Source organism: Uloborus diversus, chromosome 3, assembly GCF_026930045.1.
Source record: "Uloborus diversus isolate 005 chromosome 3, Udiv.v.3.1, whole genome shotgun sequence".
NCBI classification, from domain to species: Eukaryota; Metazoa; Arthropoda; class Arachnida; order Araneae; family Uloboridae; genus Uloborus; species Uloborus diversus.
The window spans coordinates 104331356-104350100 of record NC_072733.1 but is presented as its reverse complement, the minus strand read 5'-3'; the positions used below and the strand labels follow the sequence as shown (position 1 = coordinate 104350100).

General features: G+C 34.9%; 1 protein-coding gene across 2 annotated transcripts in view; it reads left to right on the top strand.

Moving 5' to 3' along the window:
- The first annotated feature begins 263 nt into the window (after window positions 1-263).
- Window positions 264-18745, top strand: part of LOC129218019 (serine protease HTRA2, mitochondrial-like) — a 150712-nt gene continuing 132230 nt past the window's right edge. The window contains exon 1 of one of the 2 annotated variants that reach the window (XM_054852197.1): window positions 264-757. In XM_054852197.1, coding sequence (XP_054708172.1) covers window positions 378-757 — 380 coding nt within the window. In that variant the 5' untranslated portion in view covers window positions 264-377. The remainder of the gene's footprint in view (window positions 758-18745) is intronic. The other variant, XM_054852198.1, reaches the window with a different exon arrangement.

Below are 18745 nucleotides of genomic sequence, written 5' to 3'. Positions count from 1 at the left end.
GAACTAGATGCCAAATCGAACTAAAGAAATCGAACTAAGAACTAAACGAACGAACTAGTTGTCAAATCGAACGAGAGAAAGAGAACTAAACGAAATCGAACTAAGAACTAAATGAACGAAGAACTAAACGAACTAAGAACTAAACGAACTAAGAACTAAACGAACTAGTGAACTAGATTGTTTTCTACTGAACTAAAAGCTGAACTAGTTCGATTGAAAGACCCGTTCACTGTGACCGGGTCCGAACTAAACGTTCCATCCCTTCGCATTGCCATTGATGGAGCTGGAAAAAGTTAAATTCGTCTGCTCTATTTAAAAAAAAATTTCACGTTTAATTTCTTCAACTAACTATTGTATTAACGAAAAAATAAGTTAGCATGCTATTAGCGGAGTGTATGAAGTTTTTAACTTGTCGACGATGTCCATCTTTATGTTCTAGTTATCGTCTTTGTGCTAATAATCGTTTTTATAGTAAGTATGAAACTTGTAATAAAGGAAACAAGCAAAAGACAGCGTTTTTATGCTATAGCTTTGGAGTAGCATTAGGATTCGGTTTAATATCATATGCGACGTATGCTAGTCGTAATAAACGATTCAAAGTTTCTTCTGAAAATGGTTTAATATTCCAAACATTACGTGTTGTAGAATGCTTTGCACGGGATGAAAATAAAGCTAGTCCGAGATCAATGTTCAACTTCTTAGCTGATGTCGTTGAGAAAACGGCTCCTTCAGTGGTTTACATTGAAATAAACGCCAGGTAATTCCATAAATTTTTGTATTTTTTACTGAACAGTGATTTTTATGTTTAGAGTGAAAATTTTCTGGGCGCGATAACATCGCTTTATTTTGCACTTTTATTCGACTTTGAAAGCCTAATTCGGTGCACTTGGCTGGTTCAATTATAATTTTTCAGCATGAAAATATCCAATGAAAAGTAATTTTTTGGAGCAACAAACTTTAAATTAAGCCACTATGAGTTAAATGTGTAAAATACTCCCCTGTGTTCCCATTTTCTTATCAAACAGCATTATTTTCTGAAAATCATAGAACATCATGCAATGTTCATCATATGGCCTCGCAACCTCAAAATTGGTTGTGGGCAACTGAATTATGCAAACCCTCAGATTTTGAGCAAAAATAACATTTGAATCAAATTAATATCCATTTACTGATATTGACATTAGGTTTCCATAATTTTGGATTCAAAGTGTAAATTTTATGGTGAATAATTTCATCTCGAGCAAGAAAATGAAAGTGTTTTGAATAAAAAAAGTACTTTGGATGCATTTTTTCTGATTTTAATATCTTCTTTATCCCCTTTCTCTTTATAAAAGTGTTAATCTTCCCTTTATACTTAATGGAAAAAAGTATGAAAAGTTTAAACACAGACTTATCAGGTTTTGAAACAAAAAAATAAGTGTAAGTAGTCAGCTTAAATTTTTTTAGAAATACATAAATTATTTACAGAACATTATTTGACAGAAAAACAAACATTTACGTACAGTAATATACTGACAGCCCGGCTATTACATCTAGAGACTGCAGTTCCATCCTTGTTATGGACTCATCAGTCTGGAAGAGCATAAAACTGAGCTGGAGCCAGATGTCATTTCATTGAAACTGAGAGTGCCAACAAATTGGTTATTAAAATAAATTTAGTACATCTTTGAGAGTTCACAGTTATGGGTTCATTTGTCAAGAATAGTCGATAACCGAACTGGAGGCAAATGTAATCTCATTGAAACAGAGAGTGCCAACAAACTGGTTGTTAAATTAAATATAAAATAAGCATATCAGTGAGAGTTCATAGCAATGGTGAGATTCTTTTGGTCAATAGAATTCAAAGCTTTTGGGTATTAGCAGTAAATTACCTCCCTGAAGCCAGGGCTAAAACAGAACTACGAAATACATCACCAGCTTGGCTATGACATCCAGATTGCCGTTTTATCCTTGTTATGGACTCATCAGATTGAAATAGTGAATTAGGATTTTCAAAGATGAGTTAGGTGAATCAGCATAACAATTGTTTAGAAATAGGACTATTTTTGTTTTTTGAGCGGCAATTGATCTATCAAAGTTGTGAAATTTTCTCTGTAGCAATAACAGTATAGTTTTTCATCCATGCTTTGGTGTTTGAATAATTAAGTACTGGCAGTTGCATTACATTCTTGAAATGCCAAAATATAGCAGATTTATCTATTATAACATGGGTTGTTTTATCAGAACCATCATATTTCTGCTCTATCGTACTGTAATTCTTTCTTTGGGTTGCTCTCCGCAGTGCAAGACTCCCTTGAGTGCTAAAGTTCTCTCTGGCTAGTATTTTTGTAAAAAAAGGCCTTTCGGGTCATTCGATCATGATGAAAGTAACATTCAGACTCTGTTTTGTTGCATAACATGAGTTTTAAACGTCTAATAATCATTTACTTGCGGTTTTGAAAAATTTTGTGAAAGAATAAAAATTGTATGTAATATTCATGCAATAAAACAAAGTAAGGGAAGATGGGGTACATTGGACCCTGGGGCACGTTGGACCAGTCTCAATTATTTTAATATTATTAATATTTTTTATTTTATTTTATGACCAACAAACAGCACCTATGGCCATACAAGTCTTAGCCTTTGGTTCATAATAATTGGCCAATTTTTCATTTTTCATCAAAAAGAAAAAGTTACGATATCACTTTTTCAGAACAAGAACCTAGCCCAAGAAGATGTAGGTTCGTCCACTCTTTGTGGGGCACGTTGGACCGGACCAACCTACCCCACATATAACTTTTTTTTCTCTTAAATGTCTGTAACTATGACAATTATTCTAAGTATTTGTATATTATTCATTCATTTCATTACATATAAGGGGAGGTGAGGCATGTTGGTCCGCTTTTTTACTTATACTAATTTTTTATCTCATCAAAAAACTTAATGAGCAGTTCGATTATCTACAATAACTGTCACTAAACACTTCTCAACACCACAGATTTTTTTGGAAGTGTTGAATTGATAAACTTTTTTTTATGCTAATTTTTTATCAGAACCTCGTAAAGTGGGCCAACGTGCCCCACGGGTGGGTTACGTTAGTCCGCCAGGTGGGACACATTGCACCGCATAACTTAAACAGCATTTGTTATAATTTTAGTGATAAATACTATCAAATTTTGTAACTACCTTGTTCTCTTTTGTGTTTCAAGTGAAAAATATAAAGTTTAAAAATCAATATAACATATTGAATTGATTTTAATTGAAAAATCATCTTTATTTAAAAAACAGCAATAAGTATTCACCATTAGTACACAATTATTTTTTAAAAATCAATTATTGAATAGTCATGAGACGTATAATGCAGATTAAAGTTAACTAAAAATGCATCAAATAATGTCTGGGAATATAGAAGTCCTACTTCTTGAGCTTTGGAAGTAGCACTTTTATTGGAATGGGTTATGGAAGGATAAGTCATATGTTACTTTTATGCAAAGTTACATCAATACCCAGTGGCAGAAACGCGGTGACACGGCGACAATGAGTCCCTATTGCAAATAGTTCTGTCCGCACTAAAAAAATAAAAGTTGTCCGCAAAAAAAAAAAAAAAAGATAGTACACAGAGAGAAAAAAAAAGCTGTCCGCAGCTGTCGGACATTTATTTGCATGAACTGCTGACGAATGATTGCATATGTGATTGTTTGCCAAAATGCCTGCCGCACTTATAAACCAAAACAAAACAATGAATTTTCAATATTTTGCTGCAATCCATTGAAAAAGGAAGGACATTGGGTGAAAAAAGATCTAAGAACTGTAAGCTTGTGGATGACAACACTAGCGTATGGCATTGAGGAAGGAATGAAAATTTGTACTGCTTGTCGCATGCAATTAAGTAAGCAAAAACATTCTTCAGTTCCTGAAACTGATGATATGAGTGAGTTAAGCAAAGATCCAAAACCAGGCTCTAGTACAGAGGATTCAGAGTTCATTGATGAGGAGTCAGGTCTTGATTATTTAAATGCCAGTTTGACATCTGTTGGAGAGTCACCTGTCATTAAAAGGAAATGTATGAGTAGTAAAAGATATTGCAAAGAAAAAATGGAAAAAGTTAAGTGCACGCTGAGTAGATCATTTTTTCAATCATCATCTGATCAAGATGATAGTAAGACTCCAGACCCTAAACCAGGGAAAACTTTATCAGCAGAAACAGCTGTACTAGTAAAAGACTTCTATCAAAATGATGAAGTGACTAGGCAAATGCCTGGGAAAAAAGATTATGATGCTGTAGGTAAGCCCATTCATATACAAAAAACTCTTATTAGGAAATTTGCGGGAAGTCTACAGCCTTTTTAAAACAAATTTTCCAGATCTGAAAATTGGCTTTTCAAAATTTGCTGAGTTGAGGCCCAAAAACTGCATTATTGCTGGTGCTAGTGGCACTCATTCAGTATGTGTTTGCACAGTGCATCAGAACATTAAACTGATGATTGCTGGCGGTAACTTAAATAAGGTTACTTTACCTCAATGTGAGAACACCCTCAGTACTTACAAGGAATGTATGGCAAAAATTATGTGCAATCCACCAGCACAGTCATGCTTTTTCAATGAGTGTGAGTACTGCCCAAAAATTGATGATTTTAAAGAAGCTTTGATCAAATTCTTTGAAGAAAACATGGTTAATTCAATAACTTACAAACAATGGATTACTGTTGATCGCTGCAATTTTGAAACAATATGTAAACCAGTTGAAGAATTTGTTCAATCATTTTGTAATCAGTTGGTGCATTTGAAGAGACATGATTTTGTAGCAAAACAGCAATCACAGTTTTTTTCTGAAAAGAAGACAACATTAGGAGAAAATGAAGCTTTAGCAACATGCGACTTCGGAGAAAATTATTCATTTGTTTTGCAAGATGAAGCACAAGGGTTTCATTGGAACAATTCCATGGCTACCATTCACCCAATTGTTGTTTACTATAACAACAAAGATGATATGACAGGAAATCAGGTTGTAGTTTATAAGAGTATCGTATTCATCTCAGACTGCTTAATACACAACACAGTTCTTGTTCGTGTTTTTCAGAAAAACTTGATAAAATTTTTAAAAGATATTCTGCCTAACTTGAAGAAGCTGTACTACTTTTCGGACGGCTCGGCAGCTCAATACAAAAACCGAAAAAATTTTCTGAATCTTTGCTACCATGAGGAAGATTTTAATGGAATTGAGGCTGAGTGGCATTTTTATGCTACAGCACATGGTAAAGGTGTATGTGATGGTGTAGGTGGAACAGTAAAAAGGCTAGCTGCTAAAGCTAGCCTCCAAAGTCCAACAGATAACCATATATTAACACCTTTTCAACTTTTCCAGTGGGGAGTGCAGAATTTGCCATCTATCACTTTTTTTTATGTGAATAATGAACAATATGTTGAAGAAGAGAAAATTCTAAAATCAAGATTTGAGAAAGCTGTAGCAGTTATTGGGACTCAAAAGTTACATGCATTTATTCCCATCAATAATAATCAAGTTCAAACAAAAACATACTCATTTTCTGAAACTACAGAAACTCACAAAGTTCAAATGAGCCCTCATAATGAGGATGTACAGTTTGAAGAAATTGTGGGTTATGTTGCTTGTGCCTATGACAATAAATGGTGGATAGGATACGTAATTTCAAAAGATCAGGTAGAAGAAGAAATCCAGGTTTCTTTCCTTCATTCTAGCGGACCATCATCATCATTCATTTATCCAGGAAAAGCAGACATTTTGACTTCCTAAAAATTTTGTTCTGTGCAAATTACATCCTGTCACTGCTACAGGCAGAACATACCAAGTTTCGACAGAGGAGATGGCAAAAGCAACTGAAATCTTACATAAGAAGAAAGTATATCTATACTAGGACTTACTGAGTTCTATAGTAGCAAAGTGAGTTACATCTCAAACTGCTTCTTAATGGGCTTAAAAAAATATTACATTTTACTGTAGCAATTAAATTATATATAAATAAAACTGTTAAATTTGCTTTTAAAATATGGCTAAAAAAGCTTCCAGTAACTTTAAATTAAAATTTTAAAATTTAAATAAAATTTAGATTTTGTATTCAATAATAAATATATTTTCACCGAAAAGATTGTTTGAACTTGTTGATATGCTTGTAATATTGCCAAGTACTAGTTTTTCTCTGCAATAGTCTTGGTTTAAACTTGAATTACTTTTCATTAGAACAAATGCTTTTTACAAATAAAATTAAAGCAACTGTTTAAAAGAGAAATTATTTTTTCTCCATGAACCACAAAAATGCCATCATGAAATTTTGAATTTATGTTCCTTAAAAAAGACTAAGTAACATATTTTTTTTCAAGAAAATTAAAAATTTTAATTTTTAATTTTTAAATAAAAAAAAAATTAAATGTTTTTTTTGTAGCTAGGTTTTTTCATATATATTTTAAAACCTCGTAAAATACTGAACAAAACAGCACAAGTTTTAACCTTTTAAGTCAAGTAGTTCATTGATAATAGCCTTTTAAAGATTACTAAAATATGTAAAATTTATGATGCTTCCAGAGTTTAAAAAAAAATTAAAACTTTGGAAAGAGTTGTTGAAAAAAATTTGAAACTTCAGATTTTTCATCATGGAGGTGTGTATCATAGACAGATAAAAAATCATTACATTCTAAAACATTGACCTTAAAAATTTATTTTTTATTGGTTGATTTGACATGGAATGACCCATTAAAGCAACTGTTGAAAGAGCAAATTTTTTTTTTCTGCATGATACCAAAATATATGCCATCTTGAAATTTTGAATAAATGTTGCTAACAAAAGGCTAAATAACATATATTTTTTTAAAGAAAATTAAAAATTTCGATTTTGAATTTTTACAAATTAAAAAAAAATTTTTATTAAAAAAATTAAAAATTAAAATTTTTTTTTAGCAACTAGGCTTTGTTATATATTTTTGAAAACCTTATAAAGGACTGCACAAAACAGCACCAATTGTAGAGTTCAAAGTCAAATAGTACTCTAATAACAGCCCTCTTAAGATTTTAATCAATGTAAAATTTAGGATTCCTCCAAAATTTAAAAAACCCATAACTTTGCAAAGAATTGTCGAAAACTTCAGTTTTTTCATCCTGGAGGTAAGTATAATAAACAGACAAAAAATCATAACAATCCAAAACATTGACCTTCAAAATTTATTTTTTATTGGTTGATTTGATATGGAATGACCCTTTAAGCAATCATTGGTGAATTTATGAGAGATGGTTTTGGTGTTCTAATCGGAAAATGTTTTGTAGCTGATGTATTAAAAACTATTTGAGGCTATACTTAAATGACTTAAGGAAGTTGAGTCTATACTTAAATAACTTAATGGAGTTTGCGGAAGGGGGGGGGGGGGTGGCATGGAAAATTTCTCCATGCTGAAGCTATGCTATTTTGACTATTTTTGAGTGAGTTAAGAGGTAAGGATTTCGGGGGTCTTTCTCGAAACATTTTCGAAATTGAAGTCTTGAAACTTTGGGTTATGTAGGGAGGGGAGTTGCTTTTTCAATAGAAAAATAAATCTCAAACACAAACTTACACTGCTTTCAGTAAACGCAGTGAGGGGGGGGGGGGTATTCCGCCGCCCAGCCCGAAATGTTTTGGTTTCCGAAATTTCAAGAGCTCTGGTTTGGGCTATCTTTGGAGGACTGAAAGGGGAAGGGAGTAGGAAGCTTGTTTCAAAAAGTTTCAAAAATTACAGTTTTAAAACTTTTAGACGGTCATAAGTCATGTATATAGGTACTGTTCCTAGAAAAAAAAATTTGAAACTGAAGTCTTAAAAACTCAAATTTAGGATATTTGTGGTGAACTCAGAGGAAGAGGTTTGGGAGTTCTCTTCCGAAAATTTTTGGAAGCTGAAATATATTTTAGTGCCTTAAGAGGGATGTGATTCGGAGACCCTCTCTGGGGTTAGGATTCAGTTCCCCTATTGCTTTTTTTTTTAAATTAATGAATATTGGAAAGTACCTCGTTTAAAAAATATATCTGCTTCACTGAAGCGGTTTTTATTGCTAATTTCACCACCTGCTATCTTATAAAATAATTCTTTTTCAAATGAAGACTGTGTGGGGGAATGGTGCCAGTTCATTATATCATTAGTTGCCTATACCCTTCCCCCTCCTTTTCTTTTTTTCTGGTTTGATGGCGCTACCATGGGTAGACAATCAGAACTGATTTATGTTGCTAAAGTGAAAATCTTACGTCCCAAGCGATTTTACTGCTGCAATGAAAATGTTTACGATCGTAAAAAAACTAATGGTGGTTAGCGCCAAACGCTTTTACCCCTAAACATTATCCAACATTGTCTAAAATTGCGTTTTTGTAACTTCAATTTCGAAATATTGCCGCAGGAGAGTTCCTAAACTTCATCCCTTCGAAAATGCATTCAAAAAGCGTATAACATGTTGTGAAAGATGGAGTACAATTTTGTTTTTAAAGCTTCAATTTCGTGGGGAGCCCACAGTGTTCCCCCCTCTTTCTCTAATATTTTTGAAATTCGCCCAATATTGTGGTTTTGGGACTACCAGTTTGAAAAAAAAAATGATGTAAGGGAGTCACTAAACTTCTTCTTTCCCAGAACTTTACCAAAATTGCCTACTATTGCGTTTTTTGGACTTCAATTAAAAAAATTTATGGGGGAGAGCCCCAGACCCCCCGTTATTGGCGACTGTTAGGTTTTTGGAATTACGATATCAAAACGCTTAAATATTACCATTTAAACTAGGTTCATGGTGTTAGAAAAGTCAAAATCTTAAAATACAAATCAAACCATAATTCCAAAACTGGCATAGTTAAAATCTACAGCATTTATACATAATTTTTTTTTCCTTAAGCACGCATGCTTGGGGGGGGGGGGGGGGCTAAAAATATTTTCCGTCTTGGACACATCACCAAACTTGCACCCATGGAGCTAGTGTCCCTTCCCCTTGTTTTCCTACAATAACTTTCTTCCAAGTGAAAATAGTGAACATTCGCTCCTCTCCCCTTCCTACTAACTTAGATTGCAATTGAGCTGAATATTAGAAAAGCATGCCTTCCATTATCAGTTACCGCAATTGATAAAAAGTGGCCTGAGCATTGTAGAGACTAAAAATTTGTTCTTCCAAAGACCTTTCACTTTGGGAACACTACTGATAAGCCACTGCTGAATTCCCAGAATCACTTCCTCATGCCTTGCCTCAGGGTTTGCATCTCCTTTTATTCAATAATGGGGGGGTTGTTTACACTAGTTTCCAGGGAAGACTTGAAAAATAAGGAAGAATACTGGCTGTCATTCTTCCTCCTTATCGCTTCATGACAAGGAAATTCTTTGTCCAATTGATATGTGTTTTAGGATAATTCTAACTCTTCTCTTCCAGCCAGATAAACATTAATTTAGCCCCGCATTTTATAATCTTTCATTCAAATTCATGTTTTCAGTAGTGCTTTTACATCTTTTACATTTTTTTCCCCTTTGCGCTGCAAATTTAATTTTTATTTTAATTTTATTTCAGTCTAAAAAATCTAAATCGCGATTATTTGCTGAAACAGTTATTTTTGTGGATAATGTGTTCTGTTTTATTATTATGCCTTATACACACGCTGAGCATTTTTTGGTCCGAAAAATACAAATACAAATACAAATGTGACGACCAGCAACAGGCTCTGGGCCCAGCTAGGCTAGTCCTAGTCAATTAATTAGTCCCCAATGAAGATCAATGGCCCTCTTAAAGCTATCCACTCCCTTGCTCATTACCGCCTCTTCCGGTAAGCTATTCCAAGTGCCCACGACCCTGCTAAAGTAGTAGTTTTTCCTGATTTCCAAGTTAGCCTGAGATTTAAATAGCTTAAAACAATGACCCCTTGTCCTGCTTTCCCCGCAAAAATTTAATCCATTTACATCTTTCATTTTGATAAATTTAAATAACTGAATCATGTCCCCTCTGACTCTCCTTTGCTCCAGGCTATACATGTTAAGCCTATTAAGTCTGGTATCATAATCTAAATCTGAGAGCCCCCTTACTAATTTAGTTACCCTTCTTTGAACCCCTTCCAATACAAAAATATCTTTCTTCAGATAAGGCGACCAAAACTGAACAGCATACTCCAAATGAGGTCTTACTAAACTCCTATATAAAGGCAGAAGAACTTTCTTAGATTTGTTAGAAATAGATCTATTGATGAATCCAAGCATTTTGTTGGCTTTGTTACTAGCAATACTGCACTGTTGACTAAACTTGAAGTCCTGATTTATAAAGATACCCAGATCCATAACATTTTCTGCCTGATTTATGACTGAACCCTGTAAACGATATCTCATATGCTTATTTCCATGACCTAAGTGTAGCACTTGACATTTCCCTACATTAACTGCCATACCCCATTCATCTGTCCACTTAGTAATATGATTTAAATACTCTTGTAGCTGTTTTACTTGTTCTTCATTTTCGACAATCCCCATAACTTTTACATCGTCAGCAAAACAATTCATGCTTCCAGAAATATTTTCATTGATGTCATTCATAAATATAATAAACAAAAGAGGCCCTAAAACTGATCCCTGAGGAACCCCACTTAAAACATCACTCCAATTAGAATGATTTCCTCTCACAACTACTCTTTGCTTCCTACCAATAAGCCAATTCCTAACCCAAAGTAAAGTTTTTCCTCCTATTCCAATGTCGGCTAACTTGCTGAGAAGAGCAACATGCGATACCTTGTCGAAAGCTTTTTGAAAATCAATATAAACAACATCCACACTAGGGCTGGACGATATCTGGATTTGCATATCGCGATATATCAGAAAGTAAACATCATGATATATCGATATATCGGTATAATCAGCTGTATACATATAGAGGGGGACTTATGGCATCCCTTCCCCACACTTTTATGAAATACATATCAAAATCAGGCTCTCATTTTTTACAGGATTTTACTAATAATTACTTTTTTCAATTCGAAGCCAGAGTTTTGAAGAATTTCCCAACCTTTATAGGTACAGTACAAGAGCGTTACAACACACACCTTGGGATCATTTGCATCAAAGATTTTGGCATTATATAGACAATTTCTGAAATTTATAAAATACTATTCAGATGCCAATCACATCAGAATACAGGGGTGCCAATCCCCCCCCCCCCCCCGTTTTCACAACTCTCTCCCTTTTTTATTTTTTAGATCTCCTTTTTATTTATTTTTTTAAGTATTTTTATATACATTATTGATTTATTATTATTATTTTATTAGAAAAGTTCTGTGTGCTACGCCAATGACACACACCCACAAACTAAATAAATAAATAAAATAAAATATAAACAGAACAAAATAAATAATTTAAATTAAAAATAAATCCAAAAATTAAATAAATAAAAAAATTATCCCCCTCCCCCGAGTCCATTTTTTTTTTGATGGCGCAAGTCCTGCTATACCCCCCTCCTCCCCTCCCTGTGAGTACCCCTGTCAGAATAAGTTTTAACTATATATAACTTATAGTTATATAAATTGCATCAAACGGTCTAAGCATAAACTAAGAAGAAAGTTAAAAAAAGAACAACAGGAACAATAAACAACGATAATTATTTTAAAATATGTAACAATAACGATAACAACAAAGTAAGGAGAACAGAGAAAAGAAAACTAATAAAGCGCCAGAAAACCAAATGAACGGTTCCAAATCGGTGAAGCTCGCGAAGGTGAAAAAACCGGTTTCAGCATCTTCGGCAAGTTCGAAATTCGAATATCCTCCGAAATTCGAAACGACGAAGCTTGCTACCAAATACCGGTATCGTTAGGCGTGTCCCCTCCCACCCTCCATCCACCCTCAAAGCAGCGCAAGCGTGGTCTATGCCAGATGCACCGATGACGTAACACTCCTCCATTCGCACCGCGACGGGAAGCGATCGTGCGGCGAAGAGAGAGGGGGGGGGAGCGTAGTCTTCGAATCAGCCAGGTCTCGGAGGGGAATCGCCGATCTTCAGGCAAGTCGAACGTCCGTCGTAGAGATCGCAATTCAACCGGTTTCGTGTAGCCGATTCCAGCGTCGGTGAATTCGAAACTCGAAGACACCGGTTTTGTTTACGATGTACCGCCGGCCGTGATATATCATGGGTTCGGTTTTCAAAATACCGGTTTTCATGATATGGTTATGAAACCGGTGTTCAGCGGTATATCGATATATCGTCCAGCACTAATCCACACATTTTTTGTTATCTAAAGCTGAGGTAACCTTGTCATAGAAATGCAATAAATTAGTAGTACAGGATTTACCTTTCCTGAAGCCATACTGCAAACTAGTCAACAGACTATTAGTCTCTAAGAACTTCATGATCTTAATTTTGATCAATGTTTCGAAAATCTTACAAATCACCGAAGTCAAACTTACAGGTCTATAATTCCCAGCAATACCTTTAGACCCCTTTTTGAAGAGTGGTGTTATGTTAGCCAGCTTCCAGTCCTCTGGCACCGTCCCCGAGTTATAAGAAGCATTGAAAATATTCAAAATAACATCCACTAATTCCTCTGCACATTCAACTAAAATTTTTGGATAAATATTATCTGGTCCCGGAGCTTTAGTTGCTTTAATCTTTTTCAAATGAAATAAAACCTCCTCCCTGGAAAATACAAAATCCTCAAGCTGTATAATAGCTTGTGTCTTGTTAGTGTCAACTGTTGAGATACAGTTATCGTTAAACACACTGGAAAAAAAGTTATTTAGAACATTTGCAATATCCCTATCGTTATGGATTAAATTTCCATACTCATCAACCAAAGGCCCAATTTGACTGTTTCGAGCTTTCCCAGAATTAGCGTAAGCAAAAAACCTCTTAGGGTTCCCATCAATGTCATCTGCCAGCCTTTGCTCCAATTCCCTTTTCTGAATCCGTACCAAATACTTAAAATTTCGCCTTGCCTTACCATACTGGAGCCTCTCCGCACTCTGACCAGTTTCTTTAAACTTACGAAAAGTGGCTTGCTTATAATTAAGAGCTTCTTTAGTCTCCCTGGATACCACATGGGCCAAATTTTGGTACTAACACCTTTTCTCCTAAATGGAACATAGTCCCCAACCGTTTTAGCAAGTTTATCCTTAAATTCCGTCCACTGCTGATCTACGTCGCTATTTTCCAATCCTGACGAAAAAACCTCTTTCAAGCTCTGCATAAGTGAAACAAAATCAGTGTTTCTGAAATTGGGCACAAACCTAAAATTATCATCTTTGCACACTTCAAATTTAACCCGGAATCTAATGCTGTTATGATCACTATCTCCAATATACTCCCCTACACACAACCCCTGAACAAAACTACCTATGTCACAAAAAACTAGATCCAAAATCGCCTCCTCTCGAGTTCCCTGAGTTACAACTTGATCTAAGAAACAGTCACCAATTACTTTTTTAAATTCCTCTTCTTTGCCATTACCAGGATAAAAATTATTCCAATCAATACCCGGAAAATTGAAATCCCCCATAATGATAACGGATCCCTTACTGGACATGTCACTAATAATACTGTACATCTGTTTATCTTGTCCCTGGTTTGAATTAGGTGGCCTATAAATGTTTCCAAAGCGTAGCTTTTTGCCCTTACTGCTCATCAACTCCAGCCAAACCATATCAATATCAGTAGGCTTATCATTTATGACCAATTCATTGCAAATAAAATTGTCTCTAACGTAAAATAAAACCCCACCACCTCTTTTACCTACTCGATCCTGTCTGAACAAATTATACCCAGCAATATGTAATAACTCTGCATCAGATTCGGTAGCCCATGTCTCTGTAATTCCAATAACATCCAACTTCTCATCCATAACTATGCTTTTCAATTCATCCATCTTGTTCCTAATACTGCGAGCATTGGTATAGAAAACTTTAAGCATGCCTAAGTTGCTTTTATTTAACACCCTGAAATTTCCTAAATTACAATTGTTAACATTACTACTCTTGTTCGTCACTTTATTTCCATTTCTAGCAATACCCAAAAAAATTTCATTCTCTCGATACCTGATGCTTGAACCATGTCCCCCATTCCAACTTAGTTTTTTGACTCCGAAGCCCTTAAAATTAATCCACTAACCATTTTGACCCCTGTAGTGCTCAGATGCAGGCCATCCCAAGCAATCCAATCCCGTTTACAATGACTCCATACGTTTGTATTTTTGTTCAATCCTCTGCATATTGTGTACTACTGAAAAAATAATAAGAAATATCGAAAACTGAAGCAGATGCTAAAAGATTGCTGCAGATTAACAACAAAGTGCTAATATTTTGCGTGACCAATGATGAGTGTGGTCAGAGGGCAAAAAGGAGGAAATGCAAAAAATTTTGAAAAATCATGCGGAAAAGGGATGATGTTCAAAGCTGCAACAAAATAGCCCCTGGGAGCCATTACAGTCAACCCTCGTTTATCGCGGTTAATATGTACCAGACTTTACGGAGATAACTGAATTTCCGCGAAGTAGGATTCTATATTTATAAACTTAATATTTTCCTTACTAGAGCACATAAATCTTACTTACGACTATTTAAATAGGTTTTTAAGATAGAGCACCCTAGACATGAAACAGCACCCTTAACCACCATTAAATTTGTAGTATTCAATATATTGCACAAAATAATACACTAGACAGTTCTTACACACTACTACTAATCTATGAAAATTAATTGCCAGTTTGTGACTGTATGTTCCCCCGTTTTTCCTCAACATTCATCCTCATTAAAGGTATTACGTATACAATTTTAAGAAGCTAGTACATTGTTGAACACCTACACGACAGATGTATTTATCCTCTAGTAATAATACAGTGATTTATACTTTTCAGTGCTTAACGGTTAAAATGAGATAGCGATTCTCTTCACTTTCTTCAGAGATTTTATACCTCCACTCCCTCAACTAGCACAACTACAGCCCCTCAAAAGAGCTAACCTTACTTAAAAGACATACTTTGTTATTCTTTTGTAGTAAAAAGTTTATACGAGTGCATAAAAAAGGTTAATCATTATATTTTGAAAAAAAAAAAGAAAAAACCACGATGTAGTGAAGCCACTATGGCGAAGTAGTGAGGGACGACAGTATATTTAAAAATTCAACAAAAAATGGTTAATTTAATATTTTCAAAGCTAACGCGGATATTTTTCCATATTAATTATGGTTGAAATAAAGGGGTCGTTTTCAAAATTTTAAAAGTATGTTTTTCTGAAAGAGCATGCTTAAAAACATAGGATCTGACCATTTTTAAATAATTTAAGTTCAATATTTAAAAAAAATATCGGTGTGCTTTCATTGTTTATGTCTTCTGCTGATGACATCACAAATGATGAAATGCCATTCTGTGTTGCCATTCACAGAGCAAAATATTTAATTTGCATCTTTATTCACGTGTATTGGCAAAAATACGGTTGAAAGCAAGCGTAGAGCGCAATTTAAATTTGCTGAATGTGGAAACGCGATAGAAAAATGTGCCAAAGAGCATCATTTGTGACATCAAGACCACGCCTTGTTTGAAAAATCGGACATTTTGAAAAATTAATTAAAAAATAACTGTTGGGAAATGAAAGTATTTTCTGGGTTCATGTTTTTTTTTTTGCTTATTCTATCAATTTCAGTGACAAAAAGTACTAGTTTTGACTGAAGGAAACAACCCCATTGGATGTTAATTAATACATGGCACAAATATTGTTCGAAAGCAAAGTATTGATTTTTCAGGATTAAAAGAAACCAACTTGCAGCTGCCTCATGAAATTCCCAAAAAATTTAACAGTTTAGTTTATAAAGCCTAAACTATTTGAGATTCACCATAAATATTTTGCACGTTTTCCTAAATACAGAAAATAAATTTATTAAAATCAGAGACCGTGAGAATCAAACCACATGTTTTTGATCGAATTTTGCATTTTTTCTAAAATTTAAGAAATAAAAATATTATTGAAATAATGAATAAAATACATAGGTATAAGATAGTACATGATAAAAAACCTCCACACATTAAAAATGATTGAAATATAGGCAGGATACAAAAAGATTGAAATCTCAAATAAGGCACGCAATTTTCGGTGAAGCACGTGTTTGACATCATTGGCATGTTTTCCGAACATATGTCTTCTGCAGATATCGTAGAAGATGAATATTCGAGGAAGAACAAGAAAATAGGGACCAAAAATTATGAAAAATTGGAATGTTTTCAGATTTTTTAGAAAATAGGATCGTTATGAGCAGGGCTCAACTAGCTAAAAGTTAGGCCCAAGGCCTATAATTTGGAGCCCCCCCCCCTTTAATAATGCTTAAATTTTTTTTGCTGAATTGGTGCTAGTCCTTGCAGGGCACAACATTTGATAGTATTTATCACTAAAATTATAACAAATGTTGTTTGAGTTGAGTGGGCCAACGTGCCCCACCAGGCAGACTAATGTGCCCCACCAGTGGAGCACGTTGGTCCACTTTACAAGGTTCCGTTAAAAAATTAATATAAAAAAAGTTTATCAATTCAACACCTCCAAAAAAAAAAAATCTATTGTGTTGAGAAGTGCTTAGTGAAACTTCTTGAAGAAAATCGAACTGCTAAAAAGTTTTTCAATGAGATAAAAAATGATAAGTAAAAAAGCGGTCCAGCATGCCCCACCTCCCCTTACTGTTACTAGTTAGTCTGGATGAAGCTTTTAGACTCTTATGCTTACTTTGGATGCTTACTTTGGAGGGTGAGTTAGCATTAGGCTGTAGGAGTGTAGATGGGGCAAACATTCCAGAGGGAAAGGGGGAAGTTAGTAAAAAGGAGGTGGGCATCAGCTGTGTGTTAGATAGTGGGAATATTCCAGAGGTAAAGGAGGAAGTTAGTAAAAAGGAGGTGGGCATTAGCTGTGTGTTAGATAGTGGGAAAATTCCAGAGGTAAAGGGGAAAGCTATTGCTGAGGTGACAGACTGCGAAACTAAGGGTATAATTTTGGGAGATTCAATGGTGCGTGAGGTGGGAAACTCAGTAGGCAGAGTTAGACGTAAGGTGGCTAGATGTTGTTTGTCAGGGGCTCAGGTGAGAGATGTAAATAGGGTTGCTGAAAAGAAGGGGGTATTTAATAAAGAGGATGAAATTACTTTGTGGGTGGGAACTAACGACGTAGGCCATAGTAACAACGATGAGTTTACAAAGGAATGGGATTCCCTGTTGGACAAAGCAACCAACTGTTCGGCAAATGTCCAAGTGGTTGGTTTGCTTCCCAGGTATGGAGTGCATAAGAGTTGGTTAAACCAACGGGCTAGGTGTATGAACCTGATACTCAAGGAAATTTGCGTTAAGCGTAGTATCAGGTTTATTGATGTGTGGAGTAAATGTAAACGCGATTGGATTGCTAGGGATGGCCTGCATCTGAGCTCTACAGGGGTCAAAATGGTTAGTGGTTTGGTTTTAGAGGCTTCAGAATCAAAAAACTAAGTTGGAATGGGGAGCATGGTTTTAGGAGCAGAATTCAAAAGGGTATTAACTATTTGGATTTTAGTAGAAACGGAAATAGGGTGGCTAATAAGAGAAAAGATTTTAACAGTTGGGATTCAAATAATCGTGCAGCATTAAATAAAAGTAAGATGGGCTTACTTAAGGTTTTTTATATAAATGCTCGTAGTATTAGGAACAAGATGGAAGAATTGAAAAGCATAATTATGGATGAGAGGTTGGATATTATTGGAGTTACTGAGACATGGGCTACCGAAAGTGATGATGATTTATTATCTATTGCTGGGTATAATTTGTTTAGACAAGATAGAGTAGGTAAAAGAGGTGGTGGGGTTTTATTTTATGTCAGAGACACTTTAACTTGCAATGAATTGGTAATTAATGATAAACCTAATGAGATTGATATGATTTGGCTGGAGTTGATGAGCAATAAGGGAAATAAACTACGTTTAGGGAACATTTATAGGCCACCCAACTTAAGCCAGGGTCAAGATGAACAGATGTTTAGTATTATTAGTGACATTTCAAGCAAGGGGTCAGTCATTATAATGGGAGATTTTAATTTTCCAGGAATTGATTGGAATAATTTTTACCATAGTAATAACAGAGAAGAGGAATTTTTGAAAGTAATTGGTGACTGTTTTTTAGATCAAATTGTAACTCAGGTTAATCGACAGGACGTGATTTTGGATCTAGTTTTCTGTGATATGGAAGGTTTTGTTCAGGGGTTATGTGTAGGGGAACACATTGGAGACAGTGACCACAACAGTATTAGGTTTGGGATTAAATTTGATACACACAAAGTAGAGAATTTTAGGTTTGTGCCCAATTTCAGAAATACTGATTTTGTGGCACTTAGGCAGAGTTTGAAAGCAGTTTTTTCTTCTGGATTGGACAATAGCGATGTAAATCTTCAGTGGGCAGAGTTTAAGGAAAAGCTAGCGAAAACGGTTGGGGATCATGTTCCTTTTAGGAGAAAGGGTGTCAACACTAAAATTTGGCCAATGTGGTTCTCCAGGGAAACTAAAGACGCTCTAAATTACAAGCAAGCTGCTTTTCATAGGTTTAGAGAAACTGGTCACAGTGCAGATAGGCTCCAATATTGTAAGGCAAGGCGTAAATTTAAGTATTTGGTACAGATTCAGAAAAGAGAGTTGGAGCAAAGACTGGCAGATAACATAAACAGGAATCCCAAGAGGTTTTTTGCATACGCTAATTCGGGGAAAGTTCGAAATAGTCATATTGGGCCACTGGTTGATGAGCACGGAATTTTAATTCAGGACGATAGTGATATTGCTAATGTT